This window comes from Miniopterus natalensis, chromosome X, assembly GCF_054644295.1.
Source record: "Miniopterus natalensis isolate mMinNat1 chromosome X, mMinNat1.hap1, whole genome shotgun sequence".
NCBI classification, from domain to species: domain Eukaryota; kingdom Metazoa; phylum Chordata; class Mammalia; order Chiroptera; family Miniopteridae; genus Miniopterus; species Miniopterus natalensis.
In genome coordinates this window covers 87,361,336-87,385,321 of record NC_142103.1, presented here as the reverse complement: position 1 = coordinate 87,385,321, position 23,986 = coordinate 87,361,336, and the positions used below count along the sequence as shown (strand labels likewise).

At 39.5% G+C, this 23,986-nt stretch overlaps 1 protein-coding gene across 1 annotated transcript in view; it reads right to left on the bottom strand.

Moving 5' to 3' along the window:
• Nucleotides 1-23,986, bottom strand: part of DMD (dystrophin) — a 1,831,916-nt gene that overhangs the window by 1,141,372 nt on the left and 666,558 nt on the right. Inside the window, exon 30 of the mRNA XM_087813416.1 lies at nt 4,916-5,077. Within this exon, the coding sequence (XP_087669542.1) occupies nt 4,916-5,077 (162 nt within the window). The remainder of the gene's footprint in view (nt 1-4,915; nt 5,078-23,986) is intronic.

Below are 23,986 nucleotides of genomic sequence, written 5' to 3'. Positions count from 1 at the left end.
CAATGATGAATGGTTTTGATCTGCAGTCACGCAATCGGTTTAACAGCTTTCTTTAGTAAAAAAGATTCCTCTTTTCTATCTATGGATACTCAGTCTGAGCCACATTCTTAATGGTAGGAAAAGAGAGATGGAAGGAAGGAATCTGGTCTGTGGTGGACCTGGAACACCCAAAGGCCTAGCTGGTTGAGCAAAACGTGAGAGCACTTTTCTCTGCTGATTAAGGCATCCTCTCCTTTGATGATAATTCATTTGCTTCCTAAATTGCTCCATTTTCTCCCCCCTGTTACACACACACATAAATCTACCATGTGGGAGGTGAGGTTGCAAAAGATGGGACCAGGAACCTGCCCGACAGAAGGGAAAGGACCGCTTTGCTATTGCACTGCTTCCTGCTGCCTGGGTAACAGGGTCACGCCTTCACCCACACACTGGGCATCGGGAAGGCGTGAAAGCACGACTTTCCACAGGGGCCCGCGGGGGCTCGCTCCTATGTGCTGGCGACTCAGAATATGAAATTACTGGGAAAAGAAAAACAGTGCAGCTTCAAGTGTCTTCCTAAGTGTAAGAATTACAGTTAAGCAGCTATGCAGACAGAGTCACGACGGCTCCAACAGTGACTTACAGACGCATCCAAGCTAACCGCACATCAGCACATGTGGGATTAGGGCTGGGAGAGAGAAAATAGGAAAGCCAAGCTGAGTTCATCCTCCAAGGTCCACACTGAAAATTCTATTTGTCCGAATTATTTTGTTCACGTGGGAGTTCTCAGCTATGTTTTCTACCTTCACCTGTATCTCTTAAGAGTAAGGGGGCAGCCCAGCCACTGCTGCCTAGTGGTTGAGCGTGAACCTGGAGGTGGCGGCTCGATTCCCGGTCAGGGCACATGCCCGAGTTTCGGGCTCCATCCCCAGCAGGGGGCGTGCAGGAGGCAGCTGATCAGTGACTCTCTCATCATTGATGTTTCTCTCTCTCTCCCCCTCTCCCTGAAATCAGTAAGAACATACTTAAAAAAAAAGGTAATTTCTTTTTAAAAAAAGTGTAAGGGGATAATTAAAATAGGAGAGAAAGTCACCAGTATTTTGATTTCCACCCAGACTCCCTCCCATTGCAACCTTGACACAGCCATAGCTGAGAATCTTGATCAGAGAGTGGTGAGAAGTGTGACGTGGAAAAAGAACTGGAGACATTCAGCTATTACGCCAATAATGCACTAGCCAGAGTTGTTCTCAACATTAGCTACACATTAGAATAACTGGGGGAGGTTCTGAAAATTGTGATGACCGGGTCCACCCAGATTCTGATGTGATTGGCCTGGGGTGCAGCCTAGGTACCTGGATGTTTTTTCTTCTAGACCATAGGTGCAAAAACTAAATCTCTGTTTTAGCATGCCCTTCAGGAGAATTAAAGAGTAAGCAACTATATTCATGCCATGTGTTTCTCTGCAATTATACAATTTGATAATTTTACCCTGTAAAATCATTTCAAAGAAACACTCACAGATTTTATATTTTAATCATACCATTTTTGAAATAGCTCTTAAGTTTCTGATTTCTATATCTAGAAGATAGATTTCTATACTAGAAGAGTTTTTGTCATTTGCTTTCCTCTATTTGAATCAATAAGATGTCATCTTAATTTTGTATTTTAATAAAAAAAATCCCTCTTTAAAAGGGCTGTCATTGGGCAGTTGATGCTGTGGTGATATGATCTAAGATTCTGACTTAAGTGTCATTTTGTTAAACAAAATACTCAGTTGAACACATGCTCTGATACCCTTGCTGTATGTGGTTTTATCATCTGAAAAGTAAAGCTTTACTCTTGTAAGCTCATATCACTAAATTAAAAAAGTAAAATATTTTTAATCCAATTTAGAATCAAAAGACCTAGTTCTCTAATCATGACAGATAAGTGATCAATTAACATGGGCAGGCAGTGAGAAGCTCGTTCCTGCCCTAGAGTTATAAATGCAAATGGAATGTAAGGAAGTATCTTGATCTACAAGTACTTTAATATAAAAGCATATACCTGTCAGAAAGTTATACACATTGTCTATGTTTCCTAATGTTGAGAATTTTTTACACTTGAGAAGCTCAAATAATCTTAGAAGGCAGAAAAAGAAGGTTCCATTAACAAATATAAATTTAGTAGCAAATCTGCCAGTGCGCCACACGGTGGAGTCAGACATCCACAAATCCATGTGGCCAGTTTGTGACAGGAAATCTGAGCACATATATAAGATGACCAAATATGGTAATGCCATTACTCCGTCCTGCTTTGCCGTGATGTATTAAAACAAGTACTCAATTTCTGAAAAGGAAAAGCTAAGCCCGCTAATCTTTTAATTAGCAATGAGTTTTTATGAAAATGGAAACAAACACATGGTTTTTTATTATACAAAGCATTAAAATTAGCCCTCATTATTTATACTTAGAAAAATGTCATTTTGGCAGAACGCTTTGTGAGTTCTCGGTCTGATTGTGCTTAAGTTCTTATTTCACCGACAAGCTCTTTACTTTCTACTTGTTTCCTCTCTCTGAAATCGATATATTAAAAAAAAAAAAAAAAAAAGAACTGCATGATTGTAAACTAAAGGAAGAATAGAGCTGCTTATTTTTTTAACTTTAATGACATGAATTTGGAGGGATGTTCGATTAAAGACTGCTCTCAACTTTGAAATGGAGTTAAGGAAAATTCTGTGCAGTATAAAACTAAATATCAACATGAGAAATTTGTACTATAAAATTTTATAGAGTTACGTTTTGAGGTGTGTACAACGAGACTATGAGTAGCAAAATTGAGATAGGCAAATCTATTATTATCTTAGAAAAAATTGGAGCTTTTCAGGAAAAAAATCTTGTGTAGTTGAGAAGGTTGTGGTGTGGGACCCTGAGTGTTTTCTTTCATTTAGATTCTATAACATGAATATGACATACTAGTTAGTTTATAATAGCATAACATATTTTATTTTATTTTTTTAAATAAAAAGCTATAGTAAAAGTATTAACTATGGAAGTTCAAAAATACTTACAGATAAAAACACACAGGTAAATTAAGAAATTTCAAATCTACAGTACTTGAAAAAAGAGATTTTTAAGTACTAACAAGCTCAAGTCCACCTTTTGTGCATTTTTGGTTGCACCTGTATTTGCAAGATAATTCTTGACTTGGAATTCCCCAAGTGGTAATATATAATATTGGAAAATGCAACCCCCGTGAAAGCTACTGAAACATTCTTCTCTGTGATTTTCTTTTAAGATGACAGCAAGTGAATTGTTTTCTGGAGCAGAGTTATCAAGTACTCAGATTTACTTCAAGGATTGTATTCCCTGAAACTCAATTTGAAACTCCCTTGAAAGAAAGTAGAAACAAGTAGAAGGGGTAGGGAGAGAGAGGGAAACATCAATGGTGAGAGAGTCATTGATCGGCTGCCTCCTGCACGCCCCCTGCTGGGGATCCAGCAACCCGGGCATGTGCCCTGACCGGGAATCGAACCCTGATCTCCCGGATCCTAAGTTGATGCTCAACCACTGAGCCACACTGGCCGGCTGAGCTACAATCATGTAGTTCTCAGTTCAGTAAGAATTTCTCATTTCCATCATGCTTTTCTCGAAAGCCTGCCTATAAAATTGTCTATGTGATTCAAATAGGGAAAGTCTCAGGAACAGTAAATGCCAGAGAACTTGACTGGACTTTTCGCAAGTTTGAAGAAATGCATACCTGGGGAGGCTAAACTTCTCAGGGGCCTTTGCTATTACTCCCTGTTTACTAGAGCATTTACGTTTGTTGTCCGAGTAAAAAACTATCATGAGGATTTTATAATCAGGATTCACCCAAAACTTCACTTTCTACATCTCCGATTGCAATAGTCAATGAGGAAACCCTCTGCACTGAACTTGTGGAGTCTACCAAAATGTTCTGTGCTCTGCCCCATAACCTCAGGGGCTTTCTTGGTCAAACATAGACAGGATGGTAAACTAACCCATGCTCTTGTGCACACCAAGTTCTGGGTACCAATGTAACTGTGACTCGCCACACTGTAATTGCCCTGTAACAATTACCTATAAATCCACTATTTCACCCAATTAGTGGGGAAGGGGCTTTGGGATGGGGAGATAACCTTCCAATGCCCCTCACATCATAGTATATTGGTCTGAGTTGTCCTTGGTTATTGATTTCATACTATGCACATATGCTTTGAAAAATAACTATCAGAAAGTCCTAAAGACATTTAAATAAATAACACCTATGAACATTTAAATGTTATTTAAAACAGAAATACAGAATTTTAAAAATACTTCCAAGGTGCAAGTTAATTTAGATGTAGCCTAGATTTGCTCAATATAGTAGACTTAGATTTATTTTCATTACCATTTTAACTCTCATTCTAGAAAAACTGTCTTAACACAGTTTATAATCTGACTGAATAGAGTCGAATGCATGAGTAAACAGTATGATTAGTGATAAAATGCAAATTTGCATCTCAACTACCTGCAACACACAGAGATCACATGGCTTGTGATTCCAAGATAAAAAAGACAAGCTGATAATGAAATGTCGGATGCTGCTTTTTTTCATAGCACCATTAAAAATATTTTCTTTACAGTTTAAATCCCTGTGGTTTTCCATGGCTTAAGGATACTAGCTGGAGCATACTGGGAAACAGCAGACTTCAGTGTGATAGTACCCTGTCTTGCAGATGTCTCGATGTCAAATTCCTCCATCACGTACTTTCAAAACTAAATCCTACAGCGCCCATCTAGAGCTCCTTTTCTCCTCTTAGCTCCACATAGTCAAATCACTCAATCACACAGCCCTCTGCACAACTAACTGAATAACACTTAAGTTAGAAATTCGGCCATATCTTGTTCAGATAATAAAAAACAAAAGAGCAGATGCTCATTCCCAGTCTACTTGCCTGGGCTTCCTGAGGCATTTGGGCTGCGTCCACTTTGTCGGCAATATAAGCTGCGAGCTGCTTGTCAATGGATGAGAGGGACTCCTGAATTAAGAGCAAGGACTTTTCAAGCTCCTGGGCAGACTGGATACTCTGTTCAAGCAACTTTTGCCTCCTCATGGCCTAAAGAAGAAATAAGGATGAATCTGTTAAATGTCTATTCATTTATTTTTCTGCAATCCTCCTGCAAAGTAAATAAAGATTCTAGATTCTTCCACAGTCACCTTGGTGTAAGACAGATTTCGCAGCTTCCTGCCACTCATTTAGCTCTACTTTATCAAAATAAAAATAAGAGTAAGAAAAGAGAGAGAGCACATAGAACAACAGGGTCAGGTATCTCGGCAGGACAAAGCCAAAATAGTATGTACATCGAGAAAAGAGGCTGGAGGAAACACTCGGAAAATCCTTTCAGTCGTTGCAATCTGTTCTCAGGCCGAATGTTCCTCCTGATCTCATTATATAGTTCAAGAGATTTGGTTTACTTAGAATAGGGTCATCGTCATCACAATCCAATTCAAGATAGATAATCCACTTCCACCAGCGGGACACATCTACAATCTGTTCAGAATCAGCTCTTTTTCAAAAAGAGAATTTTAGATAACCATCTGGTTAAGGATTTATTTTGAACACTATTTCAACTGGTTCTGCATGGTCTCTTTCCCCCCCTAATTTTCTCTCACAATTTGGATTATGGAAATTGCTTGTACAATTGGGTTTGTGTTACTGCCGAAGTAGAACAAATAATAAGTAATCCTAATATAGCTGCAATTAATCTTGATTGCTACTATAAGTATGATTAGAATAATTTAACACTTTTCAAGTATAAATAGCATGCTGTACATATCACACAGTCTCCCTTCAAGGATCTGTTCACCTTTAAAAAGCAGTCAGGAGAGTAAGGAATGGGACAGGCAACTTCTCGAGAATTCCTTAAGTAATGCAACATACCAAGTATTTTCTCTTATTATATAACATATAGGCATGATTACCTGGTACAATGGAACTATCCTTCCCACAGACCGTGACTGGGGTTTGAAAAATAATCCTGCTTTTTATATTAAATAAAAACTATTAGTTGAAAAGGTTGTGATATGGGACCCCAAGTGCTTTCTTTCATTTATATATGAATACAGGATTCTAGAAACATGAATATAATATACTAGTTGGTTTATAATAACATGACATAAAGTATTTTCTTGTTATAAAAAAGCTATAGTAAAAGTATTAACTATAGAAGTTCAAAATACTTTCAAATAAAAGCACACAGGTAAATTAAGAACTTTCAAATTTACTTGAAAAAGAGATTTCCAAATACTAACATGCTCTTAAGCTTAAAAGGTACTGGAGATGGCACTCCACTTTTTAATAAAACCTACTTGGAACACGGTGTTACTCCAGGAAGAATAGAGCTAAAGGCATCTGGACCAAGGGAAAAACGAGCTGAAGGCTCATGATGCTGCCGGGGCGGGGAGGGCGTTCCCAGTGTGCACGCCTGTCACAAATCGTCAGGGTCTTGTCCTTTCTTTGCATTCTACCCAGACCCTTAGCTGTCACATGCTGAAAACTCTCAACGCTACATCTCCAGTCCAGATTTTCCCCTTGATGTCCAAACTCGCACATATCTTGCCCTACCTGAGATTTCCACTTGGATGTCCATGGCCGCCAAAACTTAGCAACTCAACCGAGTATGGTTCCACTGTGTCCGTTTCTAATTTATTTTCCACCTCCCCAGCTTGGTTTTGCTCTTTCTCTGCATCTTCCCCTATTTCAGTGATTTGCATTTAATCATTGCCTTTATTAGGCATCATCCTAGACAGTCCCTCTTCCTGCATCACATCCTTCATCATTTTCATTTAATCAGTCAATAAATCACCAGTTCTTTCTTCTACCTCCAAATATTTCTCGATGCCCCCCGTTCCTCCCTCTCCCCATGTCTTTAGTTGAAGTCATCACCATCTCTCGCCTCAAACATGGTACTAGCCTCTTGGCTGGCATCCTACTCTGTCACCACCCATCTGCAAAGCAGCTACAGAGTGTTCTTTCTAAAGTGAAATTACAGCTTCTGCTTAAAATCTTCGTGTGATTTTGTTTTCCTTTAGGATAAAAGCCATGCCCTTAACATTGCTTTAAAGTCCCTTTAGAGTCTTTGGGGGCATCTTCCACTCCTTGTTCTAGCTATAGAGAAATTTCACTTTTCATTTCCCATTACCTATTATGTCCCTCTTGGTACTGGGCCTTGAACATGCTGTTCCCTTTCCTAGACTAATCCCATCCCAACTTCCTTTTATTGGCTAATTTATATTTACCCTTTGAGGCCAACCTTGGAAAAATGGACTGTCTCTGACACTCCACGTTCTCTCCTGAACTTTGTATTCCTGTCTTAGCATGTATCACACCATCTCGTCATTTTCCATTAATTGTCTGTTTCTGTTTTAGCCTATAAGCTCGAGTGAAAATAGAGATCACGGCTGTCCCTTTCATTGCTCAGTACCAGCTCCTAGAATAAAGGCCAACAGTTTTATGACCGGATGAGTGGTATAACAAGGCTTTTTAATGAGGAAAACAAGCGTGCAAGTAGTCAAAGACAAAAAAATAAATTTACAAGAATTTGGGAGGAAAATAAACCATTGCCACCACTCAGAGATATATCCTTTGGAGGATAGCCCTTCCTGGTTTGTTTTTGTGTTTAGTATTAGAAGTATCAGAACAGGCCAGAAAAAAAATATTGGGAGCAAACTTTATTTCTATTAAAATACTCTATCCAAATGGGTGACCAAGGCATTGCCCTGTACTCTAAATCAAATGTAGTTTCCTATTTTTTCAGTCAAAATTTCAACTAGAAGTTAAATCACATATTAATTCAGATAACACTGCTCATGGCTATAATCACAGCTCCCTGTATCATAGAAGAAAATGCCTATAGCCTGCCCAGAGTTTCTCCAAGAAAGGGATCTTTAATGACAAAATCTCACCATTGTGACAGGTGGCTGGAGAAGCCTTCCAATCACAGCATGGAGAAATTGGCGACCCGGGCACTGTTTAAATTTGGTCCTTTATCTGGCGAAAGGCAAAAAACAGCCTCCCCTTTTGTGCACATCTGTAGAATTTTAATAGAACTGAATAGGATATAATATAGCATCATTTTAAACCACTTATCTAGCCTCAAAATTAATTTTTGGAAAGCTATCTTTTCTATTCAGGAGGTTCTATGGGTTGAAAGGAATGAAATGGCCTAAGAGGAGATGGTGGAGTTGCCCTTAGGCGGCTTGGCTCTTTGCCTGGCCTGGCAGTCAATAAGAGAGACTGGTTTACACAGATTCTTTGGTTATGTCAGGGAGTGAAAAGACCTGATGTCAATCAAGCTTGTGTAAGCTGCCCTCTATTTCTAAATACCTTATTAGGGGGACCCTGATGGGCTGCTAGGCCTGTGGCTTGTCTAGGACTCCCTGCCCACTCGACTTGTGCTCTCATTGAACGAAGTTAGTAGGAAATCCTGAACCACAACTGAAATGTTGTTGGCCCAGAGTACTGCTCAACTGTTGCTTTAAAATGTTATTTCAGGCCTTCAGCTAATCTGCTCAGCAATAAGAGGAATCATAGAGTTAGACAGAAACAGCAAATAGGAGAATTACAAAGACATTAAAAGACTAGGAATCAGCAACAAAACATAAATGTAGAAAACTGAATCCTGGTAACAGTGATCGAGAAAACACATAATAAAAAAACTTTAAATTTGCTTTTCAGAGAAAAGTGAAAGGAAACCAAGTAAAAAAATCAACATACATGAAAATACTTTATTTTCCCTCAAAGTGTTCTGCAGTAGAAAATTAAGAGTTTAATGACTGTTATTGGCAATGGGAAGTTGTCTCCAAAGTGAACTGACTATTCCTCACATTCTTATATTTTAAATAAAGTATTAACTCGCGTGCCTCAGTATTACAAACATGTAAGTCAGAGTGCAGCATGCCTAAGAAACGGTGCAAGAATATTCTTTTGTTTTGTTTTGGGACAATACATTTTTCATGTAAAAAACAAATCTGCGAATTTAAACAAAAACAAATGTATTTAAAATATTATGTAGGCTTAAATATGGAGAAAAATTTATAGACAAGTTATCCCAATAACTTTTTACAAATCATCATTCATTAACAGAGCTACACATCGTTACTAAACTTAATTTTATTAATAATTTTTACTTCATTGAAGAGGTGACAGGTGAGCTCATTAGGAACATGGCTGTTTTCACTATTAAAACAGGACTTTCTGAGAAAATTATTATAAAGATATATTTCCCTTACAGTTAAGCTTTCTATAGTCAGCAGCAAATACTTATTAAGCACATAAGATTTTGAAGAATTAAACTATAAACATACTCTCTCGCTACAGGAAGATCGCAACCAAACCAGAAAAAATCTAGTGGAAAGCAAAGATAAACATTTTCCAGCCAAAGAAAGAAAGAAGAAAACCAATCTACGCTGTATAAGCTAAAGAATGCCAGGAAAGGGCTTCTGCCCCAGTCTCCCACCTTACACCGACTGCCATTCCCCTCTTGGTCGCACAGGCCACAAACTACAAATACGTATGCGGAGATTTCAAAAAGCTCACTAAAATAAAGAAATGGTCCTGAGAAAGTTAAATCACAATATAGCAAGGGTTAGCTTAAGACCACTAAAAATAACTTTCTTCCAGAAGTAGGAATGGGAGAAATGTTGTCATTTTGTTTCTTCTTTTAGGGGCATGTCTTACTGTTTTACTTTGTTTGCTTTCTTGGATGAAAAAAGAGGAAAGGAGAATTTTGATGCCCAAGCTATAAGAGTGAAGGACCAACTGGGTGCGAGTCTTACAGCAAGATTTCCATCGGGTGTCTCTTTGCTGTGGGCTCCCTCGGGGGGAGGGGGTGCGAGGGTGACAGGAGTCTCATGAAACGGAAAGCATAAGTGTGCAAAAGATGCACTTCGACTTCTTAGCGTCTTTCACAAGCCTTTGTTTTTATCGAATCATGTAACAGATATTCCTTGGTTGCCTACCTACTGTGTGCTGGGCTTTGGGGGCTCTCAGGTTTTCGTTTTAAATTACTCACTAGATCCAGTTTTAGGATTGTAAAATTTACCCTTCCTTTGGTCCTAAGTAAAAAAAACAAAAATTTGAAAAAATGATTCTTTTTAGTGGGTTGGGATTTTGAGAGATATCTGGCTTCTCAGAAGTCTAGAGTGTGGATTTTCTCAAGAATTGAAGATTCTTGACTGTTCTGCTTCGATATGAAGAAAACATTTGGCTCTTTGTGAAGGCAAGTTACCTAGAAGTGTTTAAATTCTATTCATTAACGTTTCTAGGAAATAAGAAAAGAAGAACAGATGTCAGAGGGTTGGTTTAAAAAGCAGAATACTTCTATGTTCATCTTGTAGTAAGTGCTACACATGTATTTATTTGCCTATTTTTGTTTGTTGATAAGTACTTGTCGGTGAGATCTGTACATGTACAACGTTTGGATTCCCAGCACTGTTTTGTTTTCCTTTCCCTAAATAAGGAACCACTTTAGCCAATGTTAACATTAAGCCTCATTTCTCTGAGTGATTTTAATAGATGAACTAAAGAAAATGATGCCCCAAATTCTGATGCAAATAAAGGAAAGCATCTACAAATTCCTGAAGCTTCTGCTTGGAGGACGGCATCAAGTGGCCTAACCTTGAACGCCGCTACCTTGCACCAGGCAGAGCACTAAGGGGCATCTTTCTCATGAACAGCGGCTAGGTGTGGGAGTCCTGTAAGAAATGTGTTAAAAGCAAACCCTACTCCCGTGGGTGTTCAGGAACTAACACGGAGGGCCACGAGAAGTCACTAATCTGTATTATTTGACAGCCACACTAACTGCACAGACAGATGGCCTGACAGAGGAGTTCTACTTTCAGAGTCCCAAGTTCCGTAGCTGGGCAACTGAGGCAACTGCTTCCCTCCAGTTTTCCTCTGTCACCTACTGTGAGGTTTTTCATTTGTTCAATTAACAGATAATGAGAATACTCAATTTGACTGAATTATGCTAGTGCGTTTAAGAACATTTTTGATGTTCCTAGCCTCTGTTTTTTTAACTTAGCTATTCTGAAGCTCCAATGAGTATGGTGATGAAAACACCGGAATTTATCTATTATCTTAGAATTTTGGCTACAGTCTTCACCTGAAAATAATAAGTGGCTAAGTTCCTGTCGTTCTAAGAAATGGAAATAAGAAGATTTTTCTCAGTAGGGTTTACAAAAGAGGTGGCACGTTGGCCATTCTTCATGGCTCCACCAACTCCACTTACTCCAAAGCCCACCGAAGATCTGGGAGAGAAACAGAAGTCAGGCTGAATCCCTGGCCCCGGAGGAGAGGGTGATGGCCAAGCGAGGAATGAAAAGTACTTGGGGCAGAAAGGTTGGAGGTGGGCCCCAACGCCAGCACCCACAGAATCTGGGGGTCCCAAGTAGATGGGGACGGCGCCTAATTACCAGCTTGAACTCTGCGCACCCAACTGAAAGCTTCATTCGCTTTCTCTGCCTACTTAAGAATAAAAAATAACTGGAAACGATTGCACAGTGAAGAGAATGGGAAGCCTGTATTCCCCAATGCTTGCTGTGGCAAAGTCTTATTATTTCCATTTCTTAGAATGAGAGGAACTTAGTACTTATTGTTTTCAGTTAAAGGCTATAGCCAAAATTCTAAGATAATAGAAAAATTCCAATGTTTTCACGACCATAATAATTGGAGCTTCAGAATAGCTATTTTAGAAAACGAGGACAGGAGGAAACAGCTAATCAAAAATGTTCTTGCCTTAGCCGGTTTGGCTCAGTGGTTAGAGCGTCGGCCTGCAGACTGAAGGGTGCCAGGTTCGATTCCAGCCAAGGGCACGTACCTTGGTTGCAGGCTCAGTCCCCAGCCCTGGTTGGGGTGCGTGCGGGGGGCAACCAGTCAATGTGTCTCTCACATCAACGTTTCTCTCTCTCTCCCTTCCAGTCTCTCTGAAAAGCAATGGAAAAAATATCCTTGGGAGAGAATTAAAAAAAATTAAATAAATAAGATAAAAATGTTCTTAAACCCACTAACATATTTCAGTCAAACTGAGTATTCTTATTACCTGTTAATTGAACAAATTAAAACCTCACAGTAGGTGACAAAGGAAAACTGACAGGAAGTAGTTGCAAAGCAAAAATGTTTCCATAGGTCAAGTAGACAGTATAGGGGGAATGCTGCTTTGTAAAGCAAGATACCCCAGGGCAAAGATACTTTTACAGAACATGTTTTTCTTGTTAAAGGAACGGGAGGAAAGAAGAGCTTCCGTAAGACCTCTTAAAAGCCTGGACTTGCATGTCAAAGAGGCCAGTGTTTTGCGTCCCTGTTACATAAAATACTTGAACACCATGAAAATGCTAGTTCATAGGAGACAACTGCCCACTTTCCTTCATTCCTATTTCTCAGGCCAATGGAGACTCATGTGGCCCAGGTGGCGTGAGTAGAGACAGTGGGGCCCTGGTCGGTGTGGCTCAGTGGTTAGAGCGTTGGCCCACGGACTGGAGGGTCCCAGGTTCAAGGGCAAGTACATCAGTTGCAGGCTCCATCCCTGGCCCCAGTTGGGGTGCATGCAGGAGGCAACCAATCGATGAGTCTCTCTCACATCGATGTTTCTCTCTCTCCTCCCCTCACTTACACTCTCTCTAAAGAAATCAATGGAAAAAATGTTTGCTGCTGACAACAGCAGCAGCAAAGACAGCGGGGGGAGGGGAGGCGTGGGGAGGAAACTGATCACTGCTCCCTTCCAGGGCAAGCCACCTAGTCCATGGCTTAAGCTTGAGCTGGAAACAGGAGAAGATGAACTGAATACGAGACTGAAATTTTAGGCTGAACCCAACTGGATTTAATGCCACAGAGACCAGAACGCAATGGCGTCTACTCAGGGTGCCGCTGAAAAATGTGAATCAAGCATCTGCCTGAAGCAAACCCATTTCAGGTTTCTGAGCAATCTGGCTCAAGCTCTGCAGCGAAGTGCTGCCACAGCGCATGCACTTGGCACTGAAACTGAGGTGGAGGCGGGAGGAAAAGACGCACAGGACGCGCACCGCGTTCAAATGGGGCTCCTGTGCGGCCCAGGCCGCGCTCAGGGCTGCGGGCGGGGACTGGTGGCCTTCGAACAACGCTTGGGTACAAATCCAGAAGCGGGGCTCGGTTTGCCTAGGTCCGGGGAAAGAAGGAATGGTTTAGGGGAAGCACGGAGATAATGAAGGACCTAGGAAATGGATTTGAAATGGAGAATTCTTGGAAGGCTTCTAAAACGACGTCAATGCCATTTTCTTAAAATGAGAGCCAGCAAACTGCACGCATTTTATGTCCACCCACAGATGCGCCACGTGTGGACTGCTGCTGCCATCCAGGGACACGCTCTGACTCATGATCATTTCGGTGACCAACCAATTAAAATTTCTGAGGCATCGTTTTGAGGTCTTCAAGGAGGGAATGCCATGAAAATGTCAAGAATTGTTTAAGGACCGGGAGGAGTGTTATACTGTTTCAGAAACAGGTTCAGTTGCTTAGAATTGGCAGGAGGGCATCCTCAGAGAAACTAAAATTTGAGGAACACCCTGGGCCTCACTGCAGACTCAGGCCTCTTCGGGGTTGGTGAGAGAGAAACATTTCATTTTCAGGATTCTGTTCGGTGGAAGGAAAGGAAGAGATCCACACAGAGTCTCATCTGACCTTTCTGGATGGGTAGACATGTTTTTAGCAAGCTGAGGAACTGCTTTGCAAGAAGAATCGAGCTAGTGTGTTGCAAAGGGATTCAATGGAGATTATAACAAGCAGAGAGGAGTGAAGTAATTTATAGCAGGAAGGACAACTTGCAACAGCTCAGGGTCTCAGCAACCATCAACAGCTTCACTTTGTTGCTTTTTTTGTTTTCGAATTAGTATGTCCTACTTTTTCCTAAAGAAAAGAGGCCCCAGGCTATATTTCTTGGACAAAAAATACCAAATAAGTAAAAACTGTTGTTTTATGCCACTTTGGATATAATTTCTATGGGAAGCACACTGGCTTCTGTGGCGTGTTTTTTAATATACTTGGTAGGATTATAGGCTATAAATAATTACATCGATGTCCACATGTGCTCCTAGACATAGTCTTTAAACGTAAAAAGAAGAATGTTACATTATTCACAAGGGCCTTCTGGATTTGTTTTTGTTAATATCACTTGGTTTAAACTCACTGGGCAGAAAAACACCAAAACCAGGTGCATGGATCTCTCTACAATTTCCCTTATAGAAAAAGATTATAAATGTTAAAGCCATTGGTGTCCTTGTCAGTTGGAACTTCATCTGTTTTAGTTCTTTGCAGGTCACTGAAGTTCTTCTGTGACCCCTGAGGGAAGCATTCTTGAAGTAATGTTGGGAAATCACTTTATCAATGGAACCTGACATCAGATAGTCATCACTTTCAAATAAAGCATTGCTAGAATGGTCAATGAGACGTATAGTACTATCTCAAAGACGTTTCTGGATTTTTGCTGCATGCATTCATCCTCATGGCTGGGCAAATGAGATCGGTCTTCTGCCCTGACAGGAGCAAACGGATGCATTATTGCAGCTTCAAAAGGAAAGTGATGGAGGTGTAACATAGTAAACCTGGAAGGATTCTAGAGAGTTCATCTTATCGCAATGTCCTCAAGGGAACTTCAGAGGCACCTGTGGTCGGCAAAGTTTCTCTGGCCTAATGGAGAGGTGCTCTCTGGATGCACATGTACTCGTAATATGAGAACCTAAAGTTCAGACAATGGATGATTTATTGATGTTGTAAATAATTAAAATATTATGGAAAATTTCTCCTGATACAGAATCAGAGTCAAGGGTACTGATCGGTCTCTACACTCAGGAATTCAGACTCTCAGGATAAGGCCTGGACACAGTGCTTCTGGCCCCCTGGGCTTTGCATGATGTGTGGGAGGAACATCCATCCCAGTCCTTTTACTCAGCAGCTAAGCGTCGGCTATGAGCAAAACGGGGTTCAGTCTGCAGTCAGGAAATCTTGGACACAGCCTTGATAACCCCAAATGGCTCTCTGCTCATGCACATTAGCGATCTCTGCTGGACTCCTTTTCCTGCGATGTAGGTCAATCATGGTCTGAGGCCAGTGTCCAGGTTCTCATGAAATAAAATGCTCCTGACTCTGTTGGCCTCTGTGGCCAATCATCAGTGGTGTTAAATTATACTCAGAATGGTGCCTACTAGAAGTGGTATCTGAGAAACCAGGAAAATATCCCTCTCTCCTGGGATGTCTGGGATAGCTGACCCTTTTTCATCCCCTCCATATGCATGAAGATTAACAATATTTTTTATCATAAATACCCCAAATGATCACCATGGTGCTAAGGAAGCTGCAGTGCAAGAAGAGTGCATTTACGGCTTCCCGTCCACACTACACTGAATAATTCCTCAGGTTTAGCTCAGTAAATAGCTGTACTATTTTGTCCTAAGGTATCTTAAGGTTTTCGCATCTTCTGTTCTCCAAGTAGATAAGCTGGACAAGACTGCAGATTTGTAGCAAGGAATTCCTGCCAGGGTCTTTGGCCCTGATGTGATTCATCTGATGGGGATGTGCACCTTGAACAGCAGGAGCAAGCATGTAGGGAACAGCTGATTTTCCTTGCCAAACATGCTGTATGGTTCTTGAGCCATAGGCTGGGCGTAGAAACATGACTCATGTCTGTTGATGTGAGCACGGGGAACAGATAAACACTGGCAGAATGGTCCAGTGCCCTCAATTCCTTGTTAGGGACCACAGTCTCCTGTCACTGAATGCTCTTATGATATATTAAGTTGTTTGAAACAGACATAAACTGTTTCCTAACTTCCTCTCTCTTCTATCGCCTCCCCACAGTGGAATCTTCTCATCATTTGTGGATGAAACCCATTTTTCTGGAGTTGCTTGGAGTGAGAGAGGAGCAGTCAGGTCTCAGGTGGTGGGGCCTCACTCATAGGGTTGTTGAACTTGTCATACGTCAGACATAGCTGAATATTAAGTTGTGGACAATGTCTACCACAGCCATGCAGGACAATTTAGTGTCTTCCAAACTAGCCCCACTGGGAATGCCTGCTCCATTTAAATTGTGGTCCAGGAGGGGGAGAGAGGTAGCATATTGAGGAACATAGTGATGCGCTTTCTGTGCCACCAGAAGTTTGCCGTGGTTTCCTAGGAAGTGCTTGTTCTGCTCCAGCAGGGAACTGTGGCCTTGAAAGAGAATCACTGTTTCACCTGCTTGGTTTAATTATTCAGGAATTGAAAATGAGCCTCATCTCTGCAATAAAGAGATCACTTAACACTAACAAGCAGTCGATGGACATGAATAATTAATGGTCCACGCTAGGAAAGGATCTGAAACACAGGCTCACCAGTAAGTTGGGCTGCCTTAAACAGTTCACTCTCAGGTCAAGGCCGAGGTTAGAGGTCCCAAACCTGAATAATCGCCAGAGTCACAGGGACTTTTCAAAATACAGTTTCCAGGATCGATAAAATTCTACAGAGTAAGAAATTCTAAGGGAGTTGGAAGGGAATATATGTAGATTAAAGTTCTTATATCCTTTTCATCTGTGTGATATTGATGATTAGCCAGAGTTGAAAACAATGAAATAATGACAGACAGCAAAATGTAATTAATTGGGCTCACAAGAAAAAAAGAGGGAAGGGCCAAGTGCTGTTGAACTGCCCACTTGTCAATGCAGATCAGAAAACAATACGAGACTTGCTAAGGCAGACGCATAAAGCAATTCTCTAGTTTCGTTTGACACTTTTAATGACTGGGTGGCCTTCCATGGCTCAAAAAAACCAGCTTCACTTTGAAATATGTCCAGTCTTCATTCCATACATGGATTGCTCTGATGTACTAGAATATGTTGCAAAGAAATGTTCTTTAATGTTTCCTCTTCCATTTTCTTCTTTTAATAAATGTGGACAAGTAATTTCAGTGCAGACTTGCCTGAATATTAAATAAGAGTTTTGATCATTCAACCCCAAGAATATATGAAGCAGTTTGAAAAGAAAATCAGTTTAAAAGAACCTAGAGTGGTAATGTAAGACGGACAAGACAGATGAACATTTACCTTGAGGATAGTACTTTATGTTATAAGAATTAAATATTAGTTGTAAATTATGATGGATCACAAGTAAAAGCTATATAAAGTTTCACTAAAACAAAGAAAAACTCCAGAAATTTTCATGAAGAGGTACATAAATTATTTTTTTTAAAAACCTCTAACCAAAATTTCATTCCTAAAATTCTAATTTACCAATTTATCTTATAATTGATTTGTTTTTAGGCCTTAATATCAGATGTTTCTCATTTATATATTAACTCTCTCTTTTGCTATTTCAACTTTAGAGAAAATAGTTCAATCACGAAATTGTAAGAAATTTAAGGAAAAAATACTTCTAAATGGATATATTCATACTTGTTCATAAATATTTTAATGTTTTCCCAAAGCAGACAATCTGTCTAGTGTGAATATATAATACTTAACTATTAATTAGGTAATAAATTAGAATATACATACACACACACATGCATACACTTAGATATACACAAACATACATGTGGTATATGTGTGTTGGTACATCCCTTTGTATCCGAACCAAAAAATGCTAATATGCTATATTTGCTATACATTCAGACAAGAAAATTTTAACTACTGCCTTATAAAACATCTCACAAATGTCAATGCAAATGCCCATTTTTTGAAGTAGGGTAAATTATATCTAAATATAATGATGAAATTACTACTTACAAATTTTTTTTTTAAATCTCCATGATTTATGATGATTAAAAACCAAAATAAAACTCATTTACTATTGCCCTTTTTGTTACAAAGATTACACAATATTTCAGTTCCTGGAGCTATAAAACAGAGGAAAATTAAACTCCAAATACAAGATTCATGTGAAAATATTATTAGAAAGAAGAATCGAGATAACTCACATAATCAGTGGTAGGAAAAGAATTCCTCAGATAACAAAAGAAGATACAGCAAAATAAAAAGCATACATTCTTTTGTCTATTTTTCTTACAATGAAGAGGGTTGGGCTATTGGGTTTATTGTCTGTGTGCAAATATTGGGCTGGTGACTTTTTTTCCTTCAAAATGTAGTTACTCGTCCAATTATTCAATTAAAATTGTTACGAGACCAAGTTACATAGTCCGCTACTTGACTCAAAAATGAAGTCACCTTCAACACAGATGTCTGGCATAATGGCATGCTTGTGGTGCAATTTTTTTTTTTTTAAATATATCTTTATTGATTTCAGAGAGAGGAAAGGAGAGGGAGAGAGAGAGATAGAAACATCAATGATGAGAGTCATTGATTGGCTGTGAGCCCACAACCTGGGCATGTGCCCTGACCGGGAATCGAACCCCGATCGCCTGGATCCTAGGTCGATGCTCAACCGCCGAGCCAGGCCTTCTGGGCTACATCCATTATTAACTCTCTAAGAATTAGATTAAAATTCCACCTTTGAAAATATTAAAGGGTTTATAGTTGGTTGATCATCCCCCGTGGAATCTTTTTAAACAATGCTGCTCTGCAGAAGTGAGTCTAAGTTTTGTAACTGCTGAACAGCTTCAAAAGCAATTTCGGTGTAAAATTAACCAAATATATAAAGTGACAATTGGGGCTGACACCATGGGCACACAACCTGCGAGGTCATGCAGTACTCCATGCTTAGAATTGCCCATGCCTGGTGTAGTGCTCTGTTGTCGCACTCTTGAAATTCTTAATTTTTCAACAAGCAGTCTGCATTTTCTTCTTGCTCTGAGCCCTGAAACTTAAGTCCCTGATCCTGATTACAATAATGGGGGAAATGGCCAATAGCTACAAGGTTGAAATAAGAATCCAAAGTAAACCGAGGAAGTTGGAGAAATAAATTTTTAAAAATATGAAATTCAAATTAGAGGCACCAGGACACAGTGACATACTGGTGGAAGAAGTGTGACTACCAAGTGAATAACTTCCAATTTTGAATGTATTTGGAAAATTAGACACTAAAGACCAGTCTCTTGGTCGCTGCAGGGTATCATCAAATACAACCTGGGTTTACTACCTGAAGATAATGGAAATAAAAGTCCCTTTTCTTTTGATTGTCTGTGCATCTGTATGTGTGTGGTTGTGAGTAAAGTGATTATTTTGCAGAAAACTGTTGGAGAAATTTGCAAAACTGTTTTTGATGCAAATAATTTTACTGCCGACTACAGTCTACAATATTACTTGCGAACTTCTGCTTATTTTAAACTGATCTACACAATAGAAACAATAGAAGAGCTCCTACTCCAAATGCTTTCCACTCTCACTTCCTCAGAGGCACTACTTTTTCATGCCACGAATCCTACAGAATTGAAAAGGGACCCAGCACCCTCTCAGGTATGAGAACCTTCTCACGGGTTCTTTCAGGAGTCAGTTTTCTCAGCCCCACTACTCTCCTCCTGAAGATCTCTTTGGGTTCTCTCAGTTCTCTTTTCCACTTCCAAAGTCCATCCTTCCACTTTTGCTCATATCTCTTCTCCTGTAAGAACTTGCTCTTGCATATTAAGTATATATCTCTATTGGACCTTCCCTCAGGTTACAAAATACTTAAATTTTCACTGTCCTGAAAGTCAATGAAACATCTTCTCTATCCTACTACTCAAGTTACTGGTCCTCCTCTTACTTTTTCATCACCAAACATTTTTTAAAATTTTCAGTTTCAAAGACATGCTAATTCTTTTTTCCAGCTTTATTGACATATAATTGACATGTCACATTGTGCAAGTTGATGGGGCACAACGTGTGGATCTGATACATTTCTAAATTGTAAAATGATCAGCGCCATAGCTTTAGCTGCCCCCTCACCCTGTCACCTAGTTGCCATTTCTTGTCATCAAACATCTTGAAGAATGATCTACACTGACCACCTCTACTTTGCCACCACCCACTTCCTCTTTTACCTCAGTTTAGTCTCACAGTTGCCCCTCCAACTGAACAAGGCATCTATCTATAATGTATGACTGGAGGAATGAATGGCAGTTGAGCAAGTAAATCCAGCTAATAGACACTACTTTTTCAAGTACTAGGTTCTGCGTTTTATGTAAGAATAATTTATAACGGGGAGAGGTACAAATTATTTTAAGTATATTTATATGCCAAGAGGGAAGCTAAATATTAGCACTTGGCTAATTCTAAGTTCACTAACTCTACCATTTTAGAGAAAATTCAGTAGTTCACAATATTTTACTCTTTCAATACAGCTAACTTTATTTATATATCTCTCATTAAAATTATACACATGTAAAATATTGGTCTATAAGAGTAATCTGATCAGTAAGTTAATGTATAGATCTATGTATTAGCCTGATATTTTTGCTTAAAATTGTACTTATATCTTAGTGGTAAAACAAGAAATTGAATTTTTTAATATTTGTCTTCTGTAATCATCCGGAGTGTAGGTTTAGTGTCACCTCTTTATGATGACAGCCTCTTTATGCACAGAGGCCAAGGTATTTGATTTTTTTCTTAAGGACACACCAGCACAAAGAGTTCTAAAAGTGAAGCGGGTGTGACAGAAGCAAAGAGAACCTTGTTCATAAAGAGAAATACGGGAAGCCCATACACCTGCCAGACCACATTTAGATCTGCTGAGACTACCTTCCAGATCTGCTGGAAAGAGGTTGGTGAAGAAAGAAAAAAGCTCAAGATTACTTTAAGGTTTCTGGCCTGAAAATGTAAAGACTGAGTTGGCATAAACAAGGATGGAGAACACTGTGTTGGGTAGGTTTGATAGGAGCTCCAATCTGACTACGTTAAGCTCGAATTGCCTATTAAATATCCAAATAGAGATTATCACAGAAGGGTGGGTACACATGGGTAGAGTTTAGGACAGAGGTCTGTACTGGAGACAATATTTTGAGACTCACTGGCATGTAAAGGATATTTAAAACAGTGACACTGCATAAAATATCAAAAGCAGTGGCTATAGAAAGAAGAGAGCATTCAAGTTTAAAAACTGTTTTACATACAACTGGATCCAGTTTGCCAAAATTTGTCTTAGAATTCTTCCTTATGTGTTTATGAGTGAAATTGTCATGGGACTTTCCCTATTGTACCATTTTTGTCAAATCGTGGTTAAAAAAAAAAAAAAAAAGGTCTTACATTTTTCAGCCTGTCTTAATCAGCTTGGAAAGCCCTAACAAACGGCAGGTGGCTGACACAGCGCACATTTGTTTCTCACAGTTCTGGAGGCTGAAATGTCCAAGATCAAGGTGTCCACAGGTTCAGTGTCTGGTTTGCAAATGGCCGCCTGCTTGCTGTATCCTTCCAGGGCCACGGATTCCTCTCTCTCCTGTCTGTTCTTATCAGGGCATCACAGACCTTCCTTTTGGAAGGACTTCCTTTTAGAAAGGGTCCGCTGGGGTAAAATCTCAGTCTCTATTTCTCTGCCTCTAATCTTCCCACTCAGTAATTTTGCTAGGTTTTGAATTCTAGGCTGATGGTAATTTTTTTCCTCAACATCTTGAAAAGATTTCCACTTCTTTTTCTGCTTTGTTTGCTGTAGTTAAGAAGTCTAATGTCAGTCTTTAATTCCTTCATGGGTCATCTGTCTCACCTCTCTGGTGCCTAATTTATCTTTGTCTTTGGACTTCTGCACTTTCACTGTGATGCGTCTAAGAGCAGCTGTCGATTTATTTATTCTGCATGTTATACATTGTGTTCCCTGGGTAAGTGGATCTGTCACCGGCTCTGGAGATTTTCCTTCAACATCCTTCATGTATCCCCCATCCATTTCCTTTATTCTCCCCAGATCCTCCCATTAGATGTAAGTTAGACGTTCATCAGCTACCCCGATACCTTGTCCCTTTCTACTCGTGTTGTCCACCTTCTCAGTTTTCGGCATCACATTCTGTATATCACACTTCAATTTCCTCTTAACTCATTTTTTCTTCAACTCTTTAATATACATTAAACATAGCCATTATTTAATTTTTAGAATAATTTTAGCAGTTTTAGTTTGATCTTTTTCAAATCTCCCTCACCAATTTTTAGTGTTTTATTCTTTATTCAATTTTCAACATCAGTTATTTCTTTAATATTTTACCTACTCATTTTACATCAGTCAACTTGAAATTCTAATATCTGAAACTGTAGACAAATTGGTCTCAATCGCTACGTGTTGTATGTGATGACTTTGCCTTGTGGGTTTTTATAGTGGGCTCAAATGTTACTGAATTTAATCGGTGAGAGTACTAAGGGCCTTTTCCTTTCTAAAGGATCTGGATTTGATTCTGACTAGTGCTAGGGTGCTACCAACCTGGAGCTACCTTAACTTCATCTCTGGTCTTGGGGATTCCTTGACCCTTATTGGCAATATCACTGAAACAGAGATCCTCCCAAGAATAGGCCCACGGTTGCAAATTTTCAGAGGAGATGATTATAATTATTTTTACTACGTTTATACTCAGAGCAGGAAGAGAGATGGATATATTTTTATATTGGTGCCCTCTGCAGATATATAGAATATCCCATCTATCATAGGTAGAATTTCAGTTCAGCTCCCTAAGTTTGCTTGAGCCTGAGACTCAGATTTTGCTTCAATCAACTGGCTTAATTCGCCCCAAATCTCGGTTGCTAGTATTAGCTTTTAACCCCAGGGCAAAGCAAGGGTCACTGCTCATAGCTGCATTACTTCTATGGCTTCGGTTTCATCCATTTCTTTTGTCCTGGCTTTTAAATGTTTACTCACATTTCCTTGCAAGAGAGCAAACGTTTAAAAGTATATTTGTTGGGAACTGCCAGCATCCCGGTGTTCTGCAGAGGGCATTTATGAACACTTAGTCTGCCTCACCCCTGGGAACGGAAGTCAGCCTCATTTCAACATCTGCGAAGTGAGCTAATCAAATCTGCCTTACGAAACTAATGTGAGGATTGAGGTTTATACTGTTTATAATTTCTAAGCATAAAGACTGACATAAAAATGTGTTCAAGAGATAGTAGCTATTCCAACTGATTTTATTAGAGATTGATATTATCTAAGAAGGAAACACAGTCACAGAATCAGGAGGATATTGTTTTAGTAGACAAGTGGCTTTCCAGTAACATTTTGACCTCCTGACTAACACATGTCACTTTTTCCTGAGTTCATGTACAGTGTCCCTTCAGTCCGTATTTGTCTAATCTGGTCTGTCTGCGCTGAGGGAGCCGTGACACTGAGTGAGCAATTCAGTGCCGCAGTTACTGTACCTGGGACACTGAGTAAGTCCCTCTAGCCGCCTGTCATCAAAGTTTCAAATGAAGCAGATTTAACCCATTCAGATTTTGCCTCTTCCCTCTTATTCTGGCTACTATTTAATTTCAGGTGAAAGAACTTACAGATGACTATGAAAAAGACAGAAATAGGGGCATTAATAAGACACATGAGAGATGAAATAATCACTGATCAAGAGAACTACTGAAAGCTTTGGATTTCGAAATGTGTGATTTTAATATTTCAGACACTACAATGTTTTCTTTTAATTAGTCATCGCTAAGACTTTGTAGCGTTCACTGTAAGTTTTCCTTAGAAATTGGGATGCTGGTTAATTATAATATTCACTTCTTATCAGGCAGCCTTTGTTTTTAATATAAGGAAAGGATCACTGAGATAGGAGGTAGTGTGGTCAAATGGTCATGCTCAAGCACAATGAAACTTGGAGCTAAACGCTCAGTAGCCTCTTACTAGCTGTGTGGCTTTTGATACCCTTTCCACATCTATAAAATGGGCATGGAAAAGACCTAATACCATAGGCTATTGTGACAACAAAAGAGAAAATGCATTTCAGACACTTAGAGCAGTTGCTGGAGCCTTTGTAAGCATTATACTATTATATTGCTATTCTCACGCATTTTGCTATACCACTAACACATCTTCTGTAGCTTGCTTGCTCTGTAATAAGTTGTAAAAATTAGATGATTTGGTATGATTTTTGGAGCTGTTTCCTGGTTTGCTAGCCATCTTTCAAATCAT